General features: G+C 46.1%; 2 protein-coding genes and 1 long non-coding RNA gene across 7 annotated transcripts in view; 1 reads left to right on the top strand and 2 right to left on the bottom strand.

Annotated features, from left to right (window-relative positions):
• The window catches only part of LAMP3 (lysosomal associated membrane protein 3), a 41,661-nt gene extending 32,379 nt beyond the window's left edge, over positions 1–9,282 (bottom strand). Inside the window, exons 1-3 of one of the 5 annotated variants that reach the window (XM_039488974.1) lie at positions 8,970–9,282; positions 7,342–7,440; positions 4,795–4,927 (exon numbers count right to left, since the gene is read on the bottom strand). In XM_039488974.1, the coding sequence (XP_039344908.1) occupies positions 4,795–4,840 (46 nt within the window). In that variant the 5' untranslated portion in view covers positions 4,841–4,927; positions 7,342–7,440; positions 8,970–9,282. Of the gene's footprint in view, positions 1–437; positions 559–4,794; positions 4,951–6,323; positions 6,339–7,341; positions 7,441–8,969 lie in introns of those variants that run through there. The other 4 variants (XM_039488970.1, XM_039488973.1, XM_039488972.1 and 1 more) reach the window with 4 other exon arrangements.
• LOC120372159 lies at positions 39–23,547 on the top strand. The gene is made up of 4 exons (XR_005584746.1): positions 39–248; positions 12,435–12,573; positions 12,722–13,047; positions 19,361–23,547. It is a non-coding gene; the product is annotated as an uncharacterized LOC120372159 (long non-coding RNA).
• The window catches only part of MCF2L2 (MCF.2 cell line derived transforming sequence-like 2), a 293,975-nt gene continuing 282,493 nt past the window's right edge, over positions 12,858–24,339 (bottom strand). Inside the window, exons 30-35 of the mRNA XM_039488965.1 lie at positions 23,119–23,190; positions 21,154–21,240; positions 18,076–18,194; positions 16,183–16,295; positions 13,953–14,056; positions 12,858–12,977 (exon numbers count right to left, since the gene is read on the bottom strand). Of these exons, the coding sequence (XP_039344899.1) occupies positions 12,877–12,977; positions 13,953–14,056; positions 16,183–16,295; positions 18,076–18,194; positions 21,154–21,240; positions 23,119–23,190 (596 nt within the window). The 3' untranslated portion in view covers positions 12,858–12,876. The remainder of the gene's footprint in view (positions 12,978–13,952; positions 14,057–16,182; positions 16,296–18,075; positions 18,195–21,153; positions 21,241–23,118; positions 23,191–24,339) is intronic.

Raw genomic sequence — 24,339 nt, 5'->3', positions numbered from 1 at the left:
TCTTCAGATGCAAGCCAACTTGACAGGTTAATCAAGACACCTGGGGCCAATTAAGATCCTTCTAGAAAGCAGTGGAGACAACTAGGTTGATTGGGACACCTGAAGCCAATCAAGGGCTGGCTGGAACTAGTTAAAAGCCTCCCAGTTAGTCAGTTAGAGGTGCATGGCAGAAGCTATAGGAGGAAGCTGTGCTGCTGGAGAAACTGGGCAGGACAAACCCCATCAGGAACAAGGAAGGATGCCCTGAGGTAAGGGTGAAGTAGATGTTGAAGAAGTGGGCTGTGGGGAAGTGGCCCAGGGAATTGTCCTTGTCCTGTTTCAAAAAGTCAGCTACCAATAGCTGCTACTACTAGGTCCTTGGGCTGCAGCCTGGAATAGAGGGTGGGCCCGGACTCCCGCCCCCATCTACCCAATGAATCACAGAAATGGTGAGACACCTGACACTGTGCGAGGGAGGGTTGCTTCTTTCCACTGCCCTTGCTGGTTTATGATGAAAATGGGTCAGTAGGCTGTGACCCTTGCCTCTAGAGGAGGGGTCTCAACACGTGGAGTTATTTGCTGTGGCCTGCCAAGCTCTCTGCCCCTCCCCCGAGTTATTTCTTGTGGCTGCCAAGCTCCCCTCCCCTGCCATCTCCCCCCACCCCGCCCAGAACGCTGTGTCCCTGCTCCTCTGCCTACCTCCAGGCGCTTCCTGCCACCAAACAGCTGTTTTGCTGCATGTAGCACTTTCCAGGAGGGAAGAGGGAGCAGCGGGGAGCCGCGCACTCAGGGGAGGAGGCGGAGAAGAGGTGGGGTAGGGGCGGGGATGTGAGGAAGGGGTTGGAATAGGGGCAGGGAGGTGGCAGAGTTGGGGTGTGGACTTTAGGGAAGGGCTTGGAATGGGGGCAGGGAAGGAGCAGGGGTGGGGCCTCATGGAAGGGATGGAGTGGGGATGGAGGCAGAGCAGGGGGCTTTTGTATCTTTATATGACAAGGTGGTCAGTGATGCGGCCCTCGGGCCAATGTACTAGTCCTCATGTGGCCCGCGTGGTGATTTATCCTGCTCTAGAGAGAGAAGGGCTACGTGGAGGGTCACAGTGAGCCTCTAAGGCTAGCGTAATCTGCCTGGAAGCTTGGGACCCACTGAGACAAGGTCGGAGCTTTGCCACACTACCCAGAGTTGCGGTTTGGTGCATTAGCCCAACAAAAATAGAAAAGAGGAAGCTGTAAGTTAACCCGTTTTCTTGAAGGTTGTGAAACAGCCTTAAATTTAAATTAATTTAGATAGAGAAGACACGACAAGAGTTCAGTACTGCTCAGATTTTGGTACACAAAACAATTTCAATATCCATTTTGATAATGTTTTCAATTTAAAATTCAGAGGAAAAAATTAAGAGGCAGGACATTTTTCACCAAAAAGGAAACATTTTCAAAATATATTTTTTGTTAAAATGTCATTTTGGATGGAAAAATGTTTCCTTTGAAAAATTTCAACCAGCTCCTCTAGTTAGGCTAGAAAAGCAAAAACGAAGCCATCACTTGAGGAGTCTCCACATGGCCTGTCCTGGTCACTAGCAAACCCCCAGATCTCTCCGCCAGACTAACGTCCATAGCCAGTCCACAGTGAGGTTGGGGGGGGGGGTTGTGCCTCTGAGTCAGTGTTGCCACTCTTACACCATTCAGGTGGCTTGCTCCATCTTCTGAAAAGACTTGGACGAGCGAGCTTCGTCCCAGAGAACATGTCCCATTGCTTGCTGAGGGAGCTTGGCTCCCAGTGGGTGCAGAGCACCCACTAAATTTTCCCTGTGGGTGCTCCAGCCCCGGAGCACCCATGGAGTCAGCACCTATGCACAGCTCCAGCTTAGAACAAGCACCCAGTCTTATGGGCCTCGGTAGCCCCAATCCTTCCAACCCTTCTGTAAGGATTGGGGCCTCCATGAACCAGGGGTCCTGTGTGTTGGCTGGATCAGGAAGAAGGCCCTGAGCCTGAATAAAATCAGCCTGTTTACATCTAAAACTCCTTGTCTGTTGGTCCCTGAAGAATCCAGTTCGAACTACCCTTTCTTCAGGGGGCAGGGGGGGCAGGGTTGTGGCTTCAATGGGCTGATAATGGAGGAAATACCTTACCATCCCCCTTCCACTAGTGGAGTTGCATATAATGACAGACACAGCTGCATTTTTAATACAATGTACCCCAAAGGTAATAACGCTAATTCAATCAGGTGTAACTTAAACAGCTGCATATTGAATTATCTTATTTCTATAAGACTTATTCAGGACATTGTCAGTCTGTCACAGCCCCCATCTCATTTTTGTGTCCGAATGACTCAAAGCTGTAAAGGAGCAGCAGGGAGTTTATATAGACTCTCAGCACCTCAGCAGTTCATTTTTTGAGAACTTTTAACTTTTTTAAAGCCTCTTTCCATCTTGTCTGATGTAGGATTCATTTCGTGAATGTTGGAGACATTCCCCCCCCCCCATTGCAGCTCTTTCAGCTTTAATAGAGCTCAAGAGTTCTGAAATCGAAGGAACGGGGCAGTTTTCAAAGTTCCCTTTTACTAATCCGGGTTTGAAATCTCCATTTTCACACATCGATGGCAGAGAAGATGGCCACTGATTCAGGCTGCGATTGTCACTGCCACCAAAGGAATTTAGACAACACCCAATTTTCATGAATGTCAATGGAGATTGTGCATCTGAAGCCCTTAAGTGGCTCTGAAAATCTCAACCTTTGTTTCTTTAAGTAAGACAATACCCCATGGTTTTTAGAGCGATCTGAGCCCCTTCTACTCTCTTCTCCCCTACCTGTTTCCCCCTCATCCCCCTTCCTTTCCCTTACTTTGCTTAAGATATCTCCTCCTAAGTAAACTCCCCCCACCCTCATCCCCATCCCACCCCCCCAAAAGAAGTGTGGAACTAACATGATGTTTGCTGCCATCGCATTCTTCTCTCGGCTTGTGTGTTCTACCCCTTCCCCCATCCTGTGTCTGGCTGGTCTATTTCGATTGTAAGATCTTTGGAGCAGGGACTGTTTGCTACTCTGTTTATAAAGTGCCTAGCATGATGAGGCCCTGATCTTGCTTGACCCTTAGGCACTACCGTAGCAAATCGGATTAATAATAGCTATAGGGTGAGGCAATAAAGAAATCGGCCAATATATTTTTCTCTCATCCAAATCCCTTTGCCCAGCTTTACGCTCAGAGACACTAACTGCTCAGGGGCCACTCAGGGTTTTCCCTTTTGATGCTGAACCCAATACATGGCTGCTTTTAATTGATGGACTTGGTAATAGGGACAAACAGACGGCCTGATCCAGCATTGATTGCAGTCAATGGAACTATTCCCATTGGTTCCAGCTGGCTTTGGATCAAGGCCTTCAGGAAGTGGGCAGGGCCAGCTCCAGGCGCCAGCCCAGCAAGCAGGTGCTTGGGGCGGCCAACGGAGAGGGGCGGCAAGTCCCTCACTCCCTCTTGGAGCGAAGGACCAGCTGCTGAATTGCCGCCGAAGACTGAAGCGGTGGTGGTAGAGCTGATTGCAATCGCGGCATTTTTTAATTTTTATTTTTATGTTTTTTTGCTGCTTGGGGCGGCAAAAACCCTGGAGCCGGCCCTGGAAGTGGGAATCCACCTAATTTAGTAGTTGTATAAAGGGCCAGATCCTATGGGAGCTTTTCAGGCCCCCAAACACTGGATCAGGCCCCCAGCCTTTGACTCCAGGCTTCCCTTCCCCCAACCACACACACACGTTTTACTCTGCAGACTTTTCAAAAACTCATACAGAATTTCTAAAAGGGAAACTCCGAACTAGGAAAAGATCCTAGGGAGCAGCTTCCCTCTGATTAAAGGGAGCACAACATTATCCCTTCATTTCATTTCCCTCAGTCTCATTCCACTCTCCTTTACAACGACGTACATTCAGAGCAACTCCTGTGGGCTCCAGCGGAGCTACTCCCGATATACCCCAGGAGACCAGAAAGCAGAATTTGCCCAGGTTTATCACTGAAGTTGTTGTTCGTACAATCGATCTGCCGTTTCTCCCGCTCAGCATATTGCTGTGGTTAATGCAGTTCAGGGAAAGATTTTTGACACTATTCTTATAAGCTTCCTGCACATTAGGTGATAATAATCAGTGCAGAACGACACGGCAGAGCCACCCAGCCGTTATTCAAAGGCTAGATAGTTTCATCTCTTTCCTCAACTGATATTTCATAGTTAATGCGGGTATTCAGAGATGTCTTAATACTTTGGGCAGATCCTCAACTGGTGTAAATCAATGTAGCTCCACGGACTTCAGTGGAGTGATGTTGATTTACACTCAGTCAGGATCTAGCCCTTTGACTTTTTTGTTTAGATTAATCCCTTGTAACTGGTTTTCCCCTCGCTCCTGACCTGGTACCATATAGATGAATGTCTCTCCATTAACTGTGCATTAGCCAATTTAGGTGCCCAGCATGTCTAACTCTTAATATTTTCTGTGAGCTCTGTAGATCTGTTTGGAGATCTCTTGAACTCAAATCGACTGCTTCTTATTCATGCATTTACCGTACCTACCATAAGCTCAGGGTTACTTTCAACACAGACTGCAAGGAAAAATATCTAAAGCAAAAACTCAGAACAGTGCTTAAGGTATAATCCTATTTACTAGCACATTCTGAGCAATGGGAACATATTAATTGCATCATTATTTATAGGAGCAAATTTGTTCTCCAGGTGCTAATCTGTTATTAAAAGTATTTTTTTTAATGCAAAGAAACACAACTTGCAATGACCAGAGGTCGCATTTGATGCTATAAAGCACTAGGAAGGCTATAACTCACCACAGGCGACGTTTAGCAGTACCACCTCCAGAGCACGCCTGCCCATGGTGGAAGCAGGATCGAGACTAGCTGCAGTTGTGGGGTAAGGTGCTGCTCTTCCTCTTTGCAGAGCTGAAAGGTAAGGAACAAATGCCTGCCCAAAGGCAGATACATTTCAAACTGTGCAAATGCCACCAAGTCACATGAATAGAGAGGTGGGGGTGGAGCAGGGGGTAGTCAGTGTCTTCTCAGTGTTAAGCCACCACAGAGGAAAAGAGTGATGATGGCTGGAAAGTGAAAACAGGAATAAGGACTGGTGTTCTAAGCAAGGTGTCTCATTCCCTCCCGGCAGCCCATCAAGTGGGTAGCAAGAGTTTATACAGTGGCTTAATGTTGTCCCTGGGTTTCTAGCTTCTAGCTATGGCTGTCTGATGCCTGTCTTGAAAGGCTGCAGTTTTAATGATTGAAAATACTGAGCATTAAATGGGGAACCAGCGAGAGGAAGTTACTTTGCCCCAGTGTGTTTAAAACAAATTGGGGGTGTAAATTTATTTAAATTTAGGGCTGGGAGAGGTAGAGGTTTGCACACTTACAGTGCACTGAGTGGGGCAGGTGCAAGAAGCCAGGTCCATCCACCTCCACCCAGACAGAGCCCAGCGAGAAGGGGCGGGGGGCAAAGCCTAAGGGCTGGCTAGCAGTTCTTGAGCACAACGGGCAATGCTAACTAGCTGGGAAGCCAGAAGGAAGGGAATGGCCTGAGTGGGGGGAACAATGCTGACAGTCCCAGTTAATCAATGGCTTAGATGGGGCTAGAACCCAGGCATCTTTGGCTTCTACTAGTCCTTTGCTCTAAGCAGTTGACAACACTACCTCATGCATGGCACACATTTTAATGAAGTGCTCATTATAAATTACATTGCACTAAGAAATGCTCCTGCCAAATTAGTAGCTGCAGGATTCAGGGCCTGGTTCGCCTCTGAGTTACGCTGGTGTAACTCCATGGCTACTTCTGATTTACACCAGCATAAGTCCGATTCTCATACGGAGAATCAGGTCCTTCCTATACAATAGGAGAATTTAACCATCCACATTTGCATAAGATGATATGATAATTTCACCGTTGATGTATTTATAAACTGCTACCGCACTCTAGCAACATGAACCCCACCCTCAGTTCTGTTCAGGGCCTCTGGAATAATATCTGGGCTGTGCCTTCCATATCAATCTTTGCCATGAAGGGCTTTAAAACTAAGCTAGTGTATTTCCAACTCCTACTGGATGGTTAACAAGAGAGCTGCTACCCTCTAGTGGACAATAGGCTGTATTACAGAGAGCACAGTCACTGCAGGAGGTTAGCATTTCTTGGTTGGTTTGGTTTTTAAACAGGCTGCTTTTGCGCTCTCTCTCGCTCTCATGCACCTTATTTTTACTTATTTGCATTCAGATTTATAAAAACAACCCACCATGTAGTCTCTGGGCACATGATCAAAAGTTTCAAACAACGTAGCGTCGCATCACTTGCTGGCAAATACCAACCCAGGAAAACTCACCACAAAACAAAGCTCAGTTTGTTCTTTACAACTGGCTCCCTCACCCCATGCTGCACCTCAGATAATCCTCTGAGGAGAGAGATGAGCTCTACCTCGACTCTGAGGCTCTGCGGGACCAAAATGGAGACAAGTGCTAGACCGGAGGGACCTTCACTGGGAAGTCTGTCTCCACACCTGCAACGTCCATGTGTAGGGTCTGATGGCAGAGGCGCCTCAGCTGAGCTCACCTCTCAGGTTGGAGCACAGGGTGAAAGAGTCTCAGAGGTAGACAGGGCCCCAAAGTGTACAGGTTTTATCACTCTAACACTGTGAATCACACCCATGTGTAGATATGGAGCCAGGGCCGTTTTTGGAGAACAAGGGTAAAAGTGCTCCATACCCGGCTATCACTGAACTCGTCCTTCTTACCCAGAGCAGTGCAAAGCCGCCTGGGAAGTGGGAAATAGGGAGGGGAAGCCACAAAACAGCCCCCTAAACCTCACACCTGCAAGGAAAAGGACAAGGAGGAAAATGGCAGAACAGAGGGAGAAATAGAAGAGAAAAATAGAGTGTGAGGGATATGGTGTTGCCTGTGATAATTTATGACTCACATATGTTGGTCTGGGTTTTGCTGTATGTATATTTTGAGTGAATTCAATAGTAGGATTGCCAAGGAGTGCACCAGGAAGGGGGAAGGGAATCCAGATATATGCTGCACAGCAAACACTTGAGGGAGGATGCCAGAGCCGGTTGTTTTGCTGCTCTTGTGCAAGCCCCTGCTGGGATTGCCAGACAGGCTTCCTCAGGAAAGAGTCAGTATCTCTGAAGGGTGGAAATCAAAAGATTCAGGAAGGTGTAAAAGACACAAACTCCCTTAAGGCCAGAGACATGGGTTTTGTGTGTGTTCTGGGGGAAGTTAGACCTACTGGGGTCCCCATCAGGAGGGGAGTTAGACTCTTGGTAAGACAGACATGTGTTGTGTTAAAATCCTTTTGCTCTTATGTTTTACTTTGTTCCTACTGTTAAGATTAAACAATACCTTGGTCTTGGTCTGAGACGGCCGTCTGATCACTTTGTGCTCCACTGGCCAGCAACTCCCAAAGGGAAGAACCGCGGGTACCTAACCCAGTCAGACTGGCTGGGTAAGCAAGGAAGATAAACACGATATGGCAATCCGTGAGAATTGCTTGATTCTACCACAGGAGAGCAAAGCTCTGAGGCCTGAGAAAGTGCACTCAGACAGCCCAGAGGGGTCGCCATCTCTCAACTGGGACAGATAGTGACAGCTCTGCTTAGGGCACCTAGAAAGGGGGGACCCATCCAGCCCAAGGCAGGCTGCAGCAGCAAGGTGAGTGCGGCGGTTCCCTCCACGCCGCTCGATCCTGTGGCTGGACCCCTTTAACTTCTAAGTTCTTTTCTGCCCTGAGAATCCCTTGTTTTGTGATGGGGGTGTGAGTGAGTGGGAGATGGCTGACAAGGGAATCTCTTGGGTAATCAGTGTCTTCTTTTCTTTCAGTCACTGCAGCCTTCAGTCTTTTCAACCTTCTCCAGAGCAGAAGAGACATTCTCTAATTAAAAGGGTTAATTGAGCAAGGTGGCCGGGGGCAATTCAGACACAGCTGGGGAGAGAGGCTAGCTAGTATCTCTCGGTAAAGGCAGATTGCTCACCGGATGGATGTTCCTTGTAATCAAGAGGGACCGAATCTTTCAGGGACTCCCAGACCATTTGCTGCCATAAGCCCACAAGTAGTTCAGCAATAGCTACTGTAATGACTCACAAGTACAACAATAGGAGGTCAGTCAAGCTGACTCCTTTACTGGCCTGGGTAAGCCCCAAAATGTCACATAATGGAGTTATACTAGCGTAAAACCGGTGTGAGAGGAGAAATTTTTGCCTCATACAATCTTGGGAAAACATATTCCAGGTTTCGTTGGCTTAATAAATTCTGACAGTTCATGCATTTTACCTCCCTGTCCTTTTGCAGCGTTCCCCCATGCAGTTGGCTCAGGCTGTGCAGATAGCTTGCAAACACACAATTAAAGTCCAAATGACACACACGGCCCGTTTTATAAATGGGTTGGGGAACCCAGCTACAAATTGGGTTTGTTCCATGATCTGGTTACAGTCTTAGCTTACAGGAGTCTGAACCATGCTGTTGAACTCTAAGTAAAGCCTTTGACTTCTCTAAGGGTTTAACATGATTCAGGGCACAATAAAGGGAGATCTGCAAAGGAAAAATGGTTTCATATGTGATGGCCATAACTCAGGCTAAACTCAACATAAGCATGAATTTTTCAGCTGTGTAGATGGGACCTTACTAAGCCCCTCATTTAAAATGAATGGCAAGCTCATTTTTCTCCTTACATTACACAGAAATACCAACTACACAGAGTGTTTTGTACTACAGTATTTATACTTTTTATAAAGACCAAAGTGTGGTTTTACACAGTTCAGAATGGCCTATTTACAGAAATTCCAGATTCACACACTTGGTGGTTGTTATAAATTCATACATTCTGTCCTGACCAGGGTGCAGCGGGAAGGGGAGACAGGCAATTTATCAAGAGAGTTCTGTGCTTTTTCCCTGTCTGATTATCTGTCATCAATCACAATATACAAATACATCATCATCAACATGGAAAATATGTAAGAATTACAAACCGTACCAATTCTCAGCTGGGCAGAAGAAATCTTAGTAGCAACTTTCTACTCCAGCTGCTGGTGGAAATACACAATTTGGCTGCTTTAAATACTTCCAATCATCTAACAGCAAATCAGACCTGAAGCACTTTTCTTTTTTTTTTAAAAGGAAGCTCGTGACCTTTCTGCCACCCAAGCCTGGTTGAAATCTCAAAGGCTGGCTATTAAAATGGCTAAGCAAGCGGAACACCAACCACACAAATCTCGATTCACACTGGCAATGAAAGCCACTGTTAGAACATGGTTGGGCAACAAGCATTTACTATTGTGTGTCAAGATTGTGGGCCCACGTCTCTACTCCATAAAACTAGTGGAGGCTGAGGCCTGATTCTTTTTATAGCATAGACTGGGCCTGAGACCTTGAGAGGTGAAGTCAGTGCTTAATTTGTGCTAGGGCTTGCAAGGGCTGAGCCCCGGCACCTCTGGGCTTGCTGCGTCAGTTATGAATATAAAAAAAATTGCTTGAGCCCCGGCACCTCCTGCATTACAAATTAAGCACTGGTTGAAGCCTGTTAGCAACCTCCATTTTTAAACATCCTGGCAGCTACCCCACCTTCTCCAAACAGTGTAAACGTGTCATGAGACTGTGATTTAGGGCTCATCTACTCAACAAATTGTCGTCAGCTTAAACTTTGACTCCTCATAAAGTAAAAGCATTTGAACTTTAGCATAAAACCCTAACACTACGGAACTCAGTCTGAGGTTGATACCACAATGTAAAAACCAGCCCTCTCAGGGTACCCAGCTACAACACGGCGATGGCCAAAATGGATACAATATGGTCTGAGCTTGTAAAGTGGATGGGAGGGGACCATACAACTGCCTTGGGCTCTCCCATGTGGCAGCAAGGTTCACAGCCACGGCTAAAACACTGCTCAAAGCTTGCTAGGCAGCAAGAGCCTCAAGCATCTAAGCTGTAGCTGTGACCAGCTGTGTTATAACCAGCCCCCAAACATGACTGAAAGCTGAGTGCTGTATCCAATTCACACAGCCAGATGGTAGCGAATGATTAGTCCATTCTCTCCCTCTTCAGTACATTCAGGGTATCAGCGTGACCTACGGACCTCGGTCAAACCAGGACAAACTTTGTTGAAACAGAAAAAAGTGTCAGAAATGTGCAGAAACTGTTATTAAAAAAAGAGTGGGGGAAGGGGAGGGAACTGTTTCTTGTCTTGGTGCACTGAAAGAAAAGAACAGATAGTGCAGGAACCTGTTCCCTCACTAGCCCCAGGGCGCCCAAGTAGGACCCAGGCAGGATGTTATGCTAGTGCTCCTTGAACGTAAAGGGGTATGTGTGGGGGCGGGAGACACCTATCAAATCTGGTGATGCTTCAATGCCCAAGAGGGCACAGACTGAGTGCAGGACCGGGGATCCCCCACCTTAGGTGCACCTGCTGACACCCAGTTGCAGGTCTGAGTGAGGAAAGTGTGTAAGCTGACATCTTCTGCACATGACAAAATACCATCACCCCATTTTACAGATGGGGAAACAGAGGCACTGAGGGGGTAAATGACTTGGCCCAAGTTAACACTGCAAGAGGCAGAGGCAGGAACAGAACCCAAAGGATTCCTGATTTCCTGTCCCTCTAAAAGATAGACCCCGCTGCCTCCCACTCCTGGGAGTCGGATATTTTATCAACAACAATAACAACATTAATTCCTACCCTTTCATCTAGAGAGATTCCAAAGTGCAATTTTTGGCCTTTCCACAAGTCAACAATAACAGTACAAATAAATCTTAGGTTTGGCAATTTCATATAAGCCCCCTCCGCATGAACGTGCAATAAAAACTCTCTCACCCTACTGTTTGGGGAAAGGTGGGGGTAGGAGAGAAGCACTGTTACCAGACAGTGCATTCACTACTGACAATAACAGGACATCACAGTGAAGTTATTCTGTGGGGAAGAAAATGACTTCACTCAAAGAAGATTTCATTGCCTTGGGGACTGGAGGAGGGACTCAACTTTGCCCTCGAGTTGCTCATATGACTTCAGCGGGCGTCAGCAGGAGTTGTGTGTGTGTGTGTGTGTTCCTCAGGGCAATATTGAGCCTGAATGTTATTTAGTGTAAATGAGATCTATCCCCAGGATAACGTGGGCCAAATTCTTATCTCAGTGCAACAGCACAGACGTCAGTAAAGGCGGGAAGGCTCTGGCCCACTGAATCGTGTTTCCTCTAGACACAAATCAGCCAAACAGAAAGCAGCTCAAATCAAAGGAGTTAGGTATTTGGAGGCTAGATGAGAAACTTGGTGTTCTAAGCCAGCAACCATTCTGTTTGGTACTGCAGTCAAACTCATCATTAAACCAATAAGCTCTCTAGGACTCCAATTCAGCAAGGTATAATTAAGCATGTGCCTTAATTTTATCTTCGCTGGGACTATTCACGTGCTTCAATGATTTGCTGTATTATGGTAATGGCACCACCCAAATCCCCCAAACCTCCACGATACAAAGAAAAACACTCGTGTCCCTGCAATGAAACCATTGTTAAACCATTATTAATGCCCCGTATTATTTTGCCCATGGTACAATTCGTAATGAGTGATCTGCTTTTGGTTTGGCCTTTTCTCCCTTTTTAGTGCTATGACAGCCTTTAATTTTCATGGAGCATCACCAATCATGGGACAAAATCAATCACTGACTTTTGAGCTCTCTAGTGTAATTTCTCCCAGGCCAGGCTTTTTCTGTTTTCACAGTCCTAGGTCAATATTTACGGTTGCAAAAGTTAAGGTTCTAGCAGCTTTGTGGGATCTAAAACTCCCATTTTGCATCAAAATGCCTCCATGCAAATGCTGGCGGACCTGCTCTGAAAGAGCTAATGATTTCTGTCGGAATTTTTCAGATCTACATTATATCCTTATGCTGCAGAGATTTGGTACAGTCTTTAATAAAATGTCCTGGAAAGAAGCATTGAACAATATCACTTTATCTACTCCTCAGTGCTTCTAAAGCCCACCTGCCCATTTGCAAATGCCTAAGTATCGTCTGATACCATATGGGGATGAACCATACCTACTCCAGAGTCCAGCACACACAGGAAGTGTACAGCATGCAGTCTACTCAAATGTAGAATGTTAAATGGCATTCAATGGAATTATCAGCACCAAATGTGGAGGGATGTGATCCAAAAACCACGGACTGGGGGAAAGAATCTGTTTATACTGCAAAAAAGACCTCAAAATGTCACAATAGTTGCCACATCTTGGTTCCTGCCTAACCCTGAATCGCCACCTCTTAGTCAAAAGTTGCCAATCCGTCTCCTCCAAAGATCTTGTAAACAGAAGGCCATTCACTGAGAGGAAGCAGTCACACCATCGCTGTGCTAAGCTTCATTGATTCGGGACTTGTATTTCCCCCACACTACCCTGCAGCTTCCTGTTCCTGTTAATGATCAGTTAGAAATGACTGAACATATCATTTTCTATCCAGTGGAATTAAGAGAGGCAGCGGAAGGCACAGCAGCAGAGCCAAATTAATGGAAAAACTCCAGGACATTCCCATGGTGGAGCAATGACTGGTGACCATGTTCCTCTGAAGTAACCCAATGTCCAAGCGATGTCGCCACAAGGTGAGTGCATAGTAACTTTCCACTCTGCTGTCGACCTAATTTAGGCCACATCCTATCAAATGGTTCAATAAACAATGCGAGAAGCATTTTTTTCTGTTCAGTGCTGAAGATGATTTTGATGCTGTTTGAATTTTTAATGCTCCTTCAGTTTTTCAGCTCATGCCGGGGACCAAGCAGCTTTCCTGTCAATGAGGTTGGAATGAATTCTGAAGCTCAGAGCTTGTGGGAAAGGTGACTTGATCCAGCATCCACCAAAACAAATAAGGAAGAGGAACGAGTCCTGAGGAAAACCTGTCCTGCAGTTCAACTCCCAGCCCTCTGTTCTGCCGTTAAGCTTCTGGCCAGCTCGCTTTCCTTCATTTCAGTGTCTGCCAGGGCCATGCTGCATGTATCATTGTACACTTCTGAAAAACAAACCACACACATGTTGTCACTACAGTGATATCTCAAGGTCTTGTAAGCTACAATATGAAGGTTTGTTATTAATATCCCAGAGTACACAGCAGTAAAATAAAATAAAAAAAAACTAATCTCAACCCTCATGCTTCAAGGCATTAGCTGATCATCAGGTAGGGTCAGGAAGGAATTCCCCTTTAACGATTGGCTTGGTACACCATGTGGTTTTGGTTTTCTTCTGGAGCATCAGTTATAAGTTAATGCCAGCAGCAGGACATTGGTCTAGGTGGAACACATTCATTAGGATCCAGCTTTAACTACCCATGTGTTTCTCTTAAACTGCAGCAAGAAAATCTTGTTAATTTTCAAAAGTGCTTTCCTAAATCTTAGCAAATTGAAAAACAACAACAACAACAAAACCATCATTAGCTCTCACTTTCAGATCTCAAGTAAATGGTTCTGCTCTCAGCATTGGAAACAACATGTAACTGAGGGCAGAATTCAGCCTGATATTATAGAGATGAGCCCAAACTGTAATGTTCAACCTTTTGATCTTCAGAGGGTGCTCAGATGCAACTCTCCAAATCCAATCACTGCCCTATGGTTTGGGTGTTGGGTCAGATCCGAAACTGGAAAAGGACTATTTCTAGTGCTGATTTGACTGAAATCTCACCGGGGCACCCCTCCTTGAAAAACGTTAGCCCAAAGTGGTGGAAATATTGTGAGAGCACCTGCTCCGCAACAACAGCTTGTGGGAGTTTGGTGTCATCAAATCCAAAGCGTAGCCCTGATCATAGGTGTGATCCTTGAACTCCAGCTGGGATTGAAATGCCACCTCTAGCCCTGCCCTAGTGAGACAGTTAGACTGAATACCTATTGTACTGTCACGTGTATGTTTGATCAGGTGCCAAAGTACCTTTTCATTAAACAAAAAGGGAAAATCTGGGAGCTTTTAAAACACCGTTAGAAACTGTCTTTATTACCTGCATTGTTCTTCCTAAGGATACTGTTGCTATCACCTTCCGCAGGGTGTAACACACTGGAAGGAACCCAATCGCTTTTCTCAGAAGCCAACTTCTTTACTAACCTGGAAATTCAGAGTGAAGAGTCAATGCATTTCCCCACCTCTCTTCCCACTGGCACAGCTCTTCATGAAAATGCACGTTATGGGGGTAACTCCTCAGCTACAGCCAGAGGGCAGCAGGGGTGGGAGGTGTAGCTTGCTAGGGTGGTGATGTAAAGCCCACCTGAGCACTCCTCCAATTCTGGGGCAGCTGTGCACGGGGCCAGTGCTAAGTGACAGCAGCCCGAGGGTGTGCCTGTGCTACAGGGTCTCTGAATCTGCTCACTGCAAAGACCCAGTGTGTGGCACTGAAGCTCCAGATCTGGCCAATGGGTTTGAGGTGGTGGGGCAAATTCAGCGGCGGCTCCAGGAGGTGCCTAAAATGAGGCATCTGACAACTTTGTCGTCCCCTTCAGTATGAACGTGACACTGACTAAGCCCCCCTCACACCTGACTTCCAACATGAAACTTACTCCCACCTCATCTCCTACACATCACCTCTGAACCTGGCCCCCCGAGTCTGGCCGTAAGGCAGCCTCAAGGACTGTCACGCCCACATTAGTCAAAGAAGAGTGTGGCAGGAAAGGGAACTACTAGGACAGTGCACGAAGTCAGTTATAGGGAGCCCCTCTAGAACTTACACCGGATCCCAGCTTCTGGGCATGCAAGTTACACCAATTTAGAATTCCTGACAGTCATTCATCAGTAAATGGGTATGAGGAGGTCTACAGGTGTCCAAGTCTCGGGAGTCTAGGGCTGTTGCTACACCGCGAGCTAGGGGTGTGATTCCCAGCCTGTGCTGACATTCTCGTGCAAAGCTCGGCACCCCGAGTATGTGCCAACAGGGTTCGGCGGGTTGGTACTCAGGGCAGTAGCCTGTGCAGCTGCAGTCACTGCCCGTGCTGCCGGGGCTTCGTTGCTATTTTTAGTATCCTCGCTTGACGAGAACTAACGCGAGTACGTCTGTGTGAGCTGGGAATCACGCCCGTAGCTCGTAGTGCAGATGCAGCCCAAGCGACAGCAAGGGAATCTAACTTATCCCACCTTGCACATCACCTTTGACACAGCTCTATTCAAACCCTTGGGGGCAAAGTGCGCTCTCAGTTACTCTGGTGCAATGGAGCCAATGGAGTTGCCATCATGTAAGTGAGAGCAGGATGCAACCATTGGTATATTTTCCTCTGTTCCGATGGGTGCTCCTCACCCCTGTCAGAGGCCCAACTATTTTCCATCCTTTCTGTTTTCATGTCTCTCTCCACCCAAGCCTCATGTCCAGCCACTACTGGCCAAAGAGGACGAGGTGGGACCAGCCAAGGTCACTGCACTTAAGTCATGCAGCACCGCTGCTGAGTGATGGGAGGAGCCTCTCCTGTCACACTGCTGTGAATCAGAAAAGTTACTAGTAGATTACTTCATTAAACTGGGGGGATATTCGTAGTGACCCCTTTGTTAAAGCTGGTTTGTGATCCATAGAATCCAGGGCCAGAGGGGACCATTGCGATCATCCAGTCTGACCTGCAAACCCAGGCCAGAGAACTTCCCCAAAGTAATTCCTAGAGCAGATCTTTTAAAAAAAAGCATCCAACCCTGATTTAAAAATTGCTAGTGATGGAGAATCCACCAAAACCCTTAGTAAATTGTTCCAGGGATTAATTACCCTTTCACTCTGGAAGCAGGACTAAAATCCCTCTGTTTCATACTTCGGTGGTTGGCTTTAGACTCCACATCTGACACAGCAACTTTTCAAATACACGTTAACCTCATACTACCCTCAATATACAGCTGATCCAGAGAGGTGCTGAGCCAGTGGACAGCAAAAGTTCTTGACTTCAACAGGAGCTGCAGGCGCTAGGCATACAATGGTCCCATTGGTATAAGTGTACAATGGTGCCAATGTATTTCCTTGGTGCAAATGGGTTATGTGCATGTATGACAGAGAGAATATATCCCTTGTACATAACAACCCATCGTTAGGCCATGTTAGACTCTGCCACAGACCTTATAATGGGGGGGTTCTCTCTGTTTTCTGTAGGTTTTCTCCTGCTGTGGGTTTCGTTTCTGCAGATGTTTTCAGATCCTTCTGATTAGTTTTTCCACCTCCTACATGTGGTTACAGCTGTCCTAGCTGCTATTTTCTCTTTTGTACTTACCATTGTCCATTTTCTCCTTCCTGTACAAAATGCACTAAATCTCCATTCTCTAGAGTGAAAGACTCTGGGAAACAGGTTTCATAACTGCCTTCTACCCGTAAAAGATTGGATCCCTAGAACCAACGAAACAATACAGCGTACAGTTACTATGAAGAGAGGAAACAAAAGAGAGAGACTTTCTGGTTAACGTACTGAGCTAGGCATTGCAGAGATTTATTCTTCTGGGACTGTCGTAGCTTTTTCATTCTTTTATTTTTGGTCAGCGCGTGAGGTTAGTGATATTCAGGTATCAGTGCAGGACTCACCGGCCTATTCAAACGCTGCAATTAATAAATCAGCCATCACTCTGACAGCGGGTTTCGGTTTGACTTTACTGAGTCCTCAGTTTGGGTGATCCAGATGTGTTTGAATTTACTTATTTTTAAAGGGAATGTCAGGTTCCCAGATGCTACAGAAAGAGACGCTGTGTAAGAGCCCCAGCGAATGAATAAACTTGTACTGTAGTTAAGGGCTTCTTTCTCCATTCCTGGGTTTGCTTCTGCTCTCAGTGATGCTGGTGTAGATCAGGAGTAAGGCCCATTGATGTCAATGGACTAGTACAAAACTGGTATAAGTAAGAATGGAATCAGCACCCCTCACTGCTTTATTTATGGGGTTTATAGCAGGGGCTGAGATAGTTCAAAGAATCATAGAAGATTAGGGTTGGAAGAGACCTCAGGAGGTTCTAGTCCAACCCCCGACTCAAAGCAGGACCAACCCCAACTAAATCATCCCAGCCAGGGCTTTGTCAAGCCAGGCCTTAAAAACCTCTAAGGATGGAGATTCCACCAGCTCCCTAGGTAACCCATTCCAGTGCTTCCCCACCCTCCTTGTGAAATAGTGTTTCCTAATATCCAACCTAGACCTCCCCGACTGCAACTTGAGACCATTACTCCTTGTTTTGTCATCTGCCACCACTGAGAACAGCCTAGTTCCCCATCTTCTTTGGAACCCCCCCTTCAGGTAGTTGAAGGCTGCTGTCAAATCCCCCCCCCCCCGCACTCTTCTCTTCTGCAGACTAAATAAACCCAGTTCCCTCAGCCTCTCCTCATAAGTCATGTGCTCCAGGCCCCCTAGTCATTTTCGTTGCCCTCCGCTGGACTCTCTCTAATTTGTCCACATCCTTTCTGTAGTGGGGGGCCCAAAACTGGACATAATACTCCATATGTGGCCTCACCAGTGCCAACTATAGGATGAAACTGACAATATCTGAGGTTGGGTGTAATATTAATGACAACATATTGTTCCAATCATTGGGATGATTTCTCACTTTGGAGAAAAGCAAAATAACTGTTGGTTTTAGACCCTTTTAAGTTTTTGGAACCAAAAAAGGCATAAGGATGGGGGGAAGGGACAATGCTATTTCCCCCTGTTTCTGTATCTAATGTATTTAAACATAATTTAAATCAGGAGGTTAAAGGTGAGGGAGGCTTTCTGTGATTCTGGCTGGCAAAACAACCTAGGGAAGAATTCAGTGCATCCCAAAGCAATGCCCGGGCATGTCAGTATGTTTACAGAGCTCTGGTGCTACCAGTACTGTGAAATACTATAGGTGCAAGCTGAATGGGCATTCTGGGCACTGCTAAACCTACATACAGCAGCCGAGCCTTAGATCTTAAGGTTCTTGAAAACCTACGATGGTCTCAAACCAACACCAAGAATGTGTGAACTACCCTGAACTTCAGAGAAACCTGCACCCTGTTTCAGTTCTGAACTTTTGCACGCATCCTAGAACCAAACCAAACCCCCATAATTAAAACACTCCATAACATTGGAAATGCATGGATCCAAACCGCTGCAGTTTATGCCCATTCCGGGCTAGGCTTACAATGAGGCGGGTGGGGAAATAATTACATTGTTAGGATTGGCCTCTTCCTCCATGTCAGAAGAGTTGGAGAGTTCATCCGTGCTGGATGGGATGGCTTCGAAATCCTCAAAGGTGTCTAGCGAGGGCATCTGCCTGCTGGGCCAACCTTTGCAAAGGAAATGAAACAACAGGATTTAACTACAGGGCATCTGCTCTTAGAGGACTCAAACATTTAACGAGGCAGTTCATAGATTCCCCCCACCATATTACATATGTATTTCACATTGCTAAATATCTTCAGTTGAAGAATCAGAGAACGTAGGGGACAAGGAGCAGAGAATTATGGCAAACGGCGACTTTGTAAAGCCACTGTGGGTTTTTCGGGAGCCTTTCAGGTGGGCTGTGTCTGTTTCAGTTTTCAAGCTTCTAGCTCACCTCCCAGTGTGTCTAGTATTTGAGGCCAAAGGGCTTTGAATCACAGTCCACCCAACTCCAACCTTCAGCTGATCTTATGCCCAAACAGCTTCCAAAAACTGGCACATATGCCAAAGGCAGAAGTTGTGAGGGAGGGAAAGGAGTCAGAACAACAGGGGGCCACAGGTCTTTTGACACAGCACTGAGACAAACAGAGCTAAGATGTCAAGAAGAGATGGTCTGATTTACATGCCTAATGTGAATACATTTTTTTGACTGATCAGGGTAGCGTATATCTGATATCAAGCAAAATCAAATGAAGGGTTCCTCTTGCTTTTATACACGGCAGTAAATATACTGTAACGTCATAAGAGAGAGAAATGTGTAACAGCCACACGTCTGCAGCCACTTAGCATTTCACTGCTGTCATTATGGCGCACATGGCCACTTGGAACTTCACAGCTTTGGACTCAGATCTTCCTGTGCAGGCCACTAATAGTTCAGGTAAAGGAGAATCTCTGTTAGCAGTACAGAGCCTGTGACACACAGCTGAGCCATTCTACTGCCTCCCAGGGCAACGCTCACAAATGGCAAGATGCTGCACCAGGAAAGTGAGCACAAACGCTCCAGCACTCAGCAATCCTTTTTTTTTTAATTAATAAAAAAGTTCGGTCCTCGGTGACTTGCTTTCCATTGCAAACTGTGGTGCAAAGGGAGAGAAGTTGCCATGGATTTATACGTATCAAAGAAAAACGGCCAGTGTTCAGGCTAACATTCATGAGGCTTACAGTAGGAACAAGTGAACAGATTCGCTGCCTCTCCCTCCACACTCTGCCTCAGCCTTTGCCCAAAACGTGAACCTGAACTGAATGACTTTCTTGAAACCGTTTCACCTTTCTCTCTGCTATTCTTCTGCAGGCACCCATGGAAGCAGAAGTGACCTCATCCTGCCAGATGGGATTCTCTTGGGCTCCCTCCAACAGTGCCACAAAAAGAAATACCAGGGATCTAACGTAAGAGGCAGATTTCCAGCCCGGACACAACCACCTCATCCTAGTGCCCTCGGACACACGATGCGGTGTCAAGACGTCGTGTTATTTTATATCCCAAGAGGAGTTCTGGCTCAGTCATCCAGAAACCACCCACCCTCCCCCAGGAGGCTCTTGGGACGTATATGCTGGAGTGGCAAATCTGCCACTCTGGGACAGGGTGTAATGTGCCCCCTGCTTGGCCAACTCTGAGGGCGGGTGCGGAGGAGTGGGTGGGGCCATTGCCACCCCCTTTCAGACAGGTGTGGAGTATGTGTTTACTAAGAAGAAGCAGGGACACTACTCTTCACAAGGGCACTGGGCACCCTCTGAACAGGTGCATGCTGGGGGAGAGGTGGAAGAACCCACGCAGGGGGCCAGCAGATATTTCCTTCATGTTAATAGATCCAAGAGGTGCAGGTAGCTTAGATGCAGATTCAAAACTTTTTACAGCTTGTGGGTCATTGCTCCTGCTGAACACAAATTAGTCCCATGGCAAAGACAAGACGCAAAGGCAGATGCTCTCACAATATATTTATGCACGACCCAGCCACGTATGCACACTCTATAGCAAAAGTTGGTTTAAAACAATGCAAACCCAGAACCAGGGTTTCTTTATTTATATGTTACTGAAAAAAATCCCCTTCCCCCCCAAATAGGTGGCAAATGGGGGGAGGAAGGAAAGGCGAAAGAACAGAAAGATAAAGGAATGGGAGGGAACACCAGAGCGATATCTCGATTTCCATCTGTTCGAGATTAATCAAAGATTGCTAAAAAGTTAGACCAAATCTTTTCACATTTGTCTGAAGTCCCTCTTCTTCCAAATGTTACTGGCTCTTTAGCTGCTAGGTCAGCCAAGGCGCTGTGCCAAGCTTCTAACCTGTTCTTCCATCATTCGAAGCAACAGATGCCGTTTGGCTAGAAGCACTGCTCTGGAGAACCAAGGGTAGAGAGATATTTTACAATGGGGAGTGGTCTGACGTAGAACAATTCAGGAAGGTACATCAGAGGCCTTGTTGACATGGGAAAGTTTTACCAGTTATTCCGACATAGTTACACCAATATAACCCCCGGGTGGACACTCTTCTTCCAATATGAGAGTGGGTTTTTTGGTTTAGCTTAAACCCCTTCCTGAGCTAAATAAACTAAACTATTGATTTAAATTCACACATTAGATTATAGCCACACACAAAAAAAACGTTCCTAGGCAGACGGAGCCTTGGTGATCTCATGCCATTTTCATTCACAGCCAAGAGTCAAGATGTTCACTGTAATACTTCCCAGCAATTGTTCCTACAATAACTCCATCACCTTGTCCATCCTTTTCTCTGCTAATTAACATTGCAATGACAGGATTTCAGAGATTTCAGCACATGTACAGTAGGTTTTCATATGCTGCAGAGATGCTATAAAATAACTCAGGCCAGATTCTGATCTTACCAGAGTTAATTAAAATAGTTATTCTGAATCCATTAAATAAAATCAGGATCTGGTCCATTATTTCTACATTCTGCAGTGACCTGGGCTTATGGTTATGTTTCTTTCCAAGGAAATAATGTTTCCTTTAAAAAAGAATGGAGAGAGGAACTAATGAGGACTTAGCTTAAGGTAAAGACTGTTTAACATAGTCATAAGTATCCTCAGATTTGCATGAAGCACTGTGAACATTTTAATTCTGTTTACCTGTCTGTGAAGCAGATCTGGGAACTGGTCTTGTGATGGAACCGGCATTACATTTAGTCTGGGCTAAGATGGTGTTCTCAAAAGCGTCTGTGATGGGAAGTAGAATTTTGTCACTTACTGAGATTCTTCTTAAAAGTGAAAAACTGAACATGGATCCGCTACCAAATGTATTCCTTTACTGCCCCCCAAAAAAGCAAGCTTTATCTCTTGAACGCAAACACTGCTGCAATCACATCGGCATTCCATTAAAACACAGATGCAATGTGAGATGTGCAGAGAGCAAACAGAACAAACCAATGAGAAATGTGGATGTCATTTATTGTCTGAAAAATAATTGTCAGGTGAATGGTGCAGTATTCCATTCCTCCAAAGTTTCCTTATTTTCCCCTTAACATACTGTCCTTGAAGCATTTGCAGTACTTCTATAGCTCCTAGAGTTTGTTTTGGGTGGTTTTTAATGACCATTCAAATGGCAGCTGTTATAAAATGGACGCATAAAAACCATAAATTGGTCCTCCCAACTAGGAATGAATGAAATAATTCCTAATCAATGCAGTTTGGTTGGGGAGAGTTAGGGTTTTTCACAGCAAAATCAATCCCTTAATGTTACTAATTGCATCCCACTTGGAGCTCTGGAAGCAGCGGCATCCACTAGTAAAGATGTGACAATGGTCATTGTTTCCTGTTCAGAGGGACTCAGTGTGCCGGGGTATGCTACCCAGTAGGGGATCAGGATGATCCTGCACTCGGGAGCTGGAGTCCCCAGGGAGAAGAAAACTGAACAACCCCTTTTTCATCTGTGCCCTGAACCACAGCTCCCTGACTGTACCCAGGCCTGTTTCCTCCATCCTCTGAAGTCCAACTTCCTCTGCTGGGGTTGATAAGGCAGCTGGCCCCAAATATCGGACTGGTTCCATCACTGACCAGCCACTCACCCCTTGCCTACGCAGATTTCTGCAGAGCAGCACAGATGAAGGAAGTGTTCTACAGTTCACCTCTCCCTGGATAGCTCTGGCTCATGAGTCCTCCCCGTCCCCTGACTCTATGCCCTAGCTCTGTCACAGCCAGCCATTAACCATTAAAAGGGGACATGGCGCCGTGTGAGCATGTGCTGTTCCAAGTAATGGTAGCGAATCCCTCCCTGAATTGAGAACTGTTTAGCATCCTTTGTTCAATTCAGATCGGTCTCTCCCCAGTGGAAGAATATGCTGCCGGTAATAGCCTTAAACTCTGCGTGAAGAAAATGAAACACTGCACCTTTAATGGATAAAAATGCCTGAGTCTAGCCTCGTCTCTATGCAGCATGCACATACCACCTGCTACCATTACAAGTGTGACGTCTGGGGAGAGTGGAAAGGGACAGGAATGGCCACACTAGAGCTTACAGGTCAAATGCAGCATAGGGATTATCTAATGCTGCCAGTGCCCCTCTCCTCTTTAATGTGACGGTGCAGCTCAGTGAGACGTTATATTAAAACTAAGGCAGAATGTCACTGACCCCACTTAATGCCAATTAAGTGCCATTCCCTTGATACAGTGTCAGCAGGGTTCCCATCTGGGCAGACCTGCAGTTAATTTCTCCTACTTTGGGTCGAGAGATGAAGAAGGACCCAAATGGGATCCAGATTCTGCTTTGGAATAACTCTCTGTCCCCACCAAGTCAGAGGGCACTGACCCTTACACAGAAAGAAAGAAGCCACAAAATCCAGATTTGGCCCTGGGTCCAGATTCTGGAACTTCACCACCTTCCCAAAGGGAGTTTGGACCAGGGGCTTTGATTCAGGCCCATCCGTAAACGAGACTCTTTAAACATAGCTCAAGTAATGAGGTGACAAGCATAAACTGAGACACCAAACTCCTACATCCTTGTGGATGTTAATGTAATCTACCAGCGGTGATGAAGAGAGATGGATGGTGTCAATGAACTATGGAGAAGAATTCCATGCATGATGCCAATACTTGTACCTTCAAACCCCAGGGGAGTTGGATCACTCTTTATTTCATGTCTCTTGACTTTAACTGCAGAACCCAAGGGACCTGTGTGAAGTTTGCAGATGCATAAGATTATAAATATAGTTAGAGGCACAACTTGTTTTCCCATTATCTGTTTGCAAGAACCATGATCTGGAATTGCTGGAACTGACCAGTGTAAAGAGCTTAGGATAATGCATTTACTAAACAAAATCCAAAAAATCAAAGCAACCCGCTAAGCAATTCTGTAAAAGGGGAAGAAAAACACTTTTGTGATATGCACCAAGAAACAACCCCCCACTTGCAGCTTTGATCATTTACAGTTTAAGTACAATTGAGAAAAGGTAACTGGCTCCAACTTAATGGACTTTCATCTCCTGTTTGTTTGGTGGCACTCGGCCATTCAAATGTCTCAGGGAAGACACAGCTTTGGACAGGGGCGGCTCTATTTCTAGAGCCGCCCCTGGCTTTGGATCAGTGAATGTACCAGGGGTGTACTCTTGAATCAGAGAGGATGCCATTGTATTCTGGGTTGCAGGGTGCCCCTTGCAAGTTGATTTACTGATAGTCATCCTGTGCCCTGCTTCACGTCCCCAAGGTGAGATGATATGACAGAGTTAGTCTGTTAGCAGGGAGGATAAGGGGACAATGGCAAATAGTGGCCCTTGAATGAGCAAATGAGAATCTCCACCGGCTCTGTACTTGGGTAAGGGCGAGGCAAAGTTTATGCTTTGGGCATGTCACCCAAAATCTTTCCTTAAAGTAACTGACAGCAATAAAATATGTAATTGAAAATCATTGACTCTGCCTTGCATCTCTTAAAATCATTAGAAATCAGGTTCCGTTTCTCACCTTCCGGCCAAGAAACCTGCCCACCAATCTTGTTTTGATTAGAATCCGTTATGATTTTTGGATTGAAAACTCTAACAATGCAACTGATATTTCATTATCATTTATACATGTTTTCTTCAATAAGCCAATCCACGAAACAATGCTGGGGCTATGACGTCCCCTCTCTGCTCTTCCGTGCACCTATGTTTTCCCATTTCCTCTCTTACCCAGTCACACCGTACATCGCACCAGCCTACCCACAGCTACAATGGCAATCAGGATTCTCGCTCCGCAGCCACAGTCCGAATGAGGATAAGAGATGAAAAGCTCTTTCTCCACGCCATGCCCATTACATCCAGCGCATAACACGGGTTTCAGGAGCTC

This window comes from Mauremys reevesii, linkage group 9 (genome assembly GCF_016161935.1).
Source record: "Mauremys reevesii isolate NIE-2019 linkage group 9, ASM1616193v1, whole genome shotgun sequence".
In the NCBI taxonomy this organism is placed as follows: Eukaryota; Metazoa; Chordata; order Testudines; family Geoemydidae; genus Mauremys; species Mauremys reevesii.
Note: the sequence above shows the minus strand (reverse complement) of the source record. Positions and strands in the feature narration are given on the sequence as shown.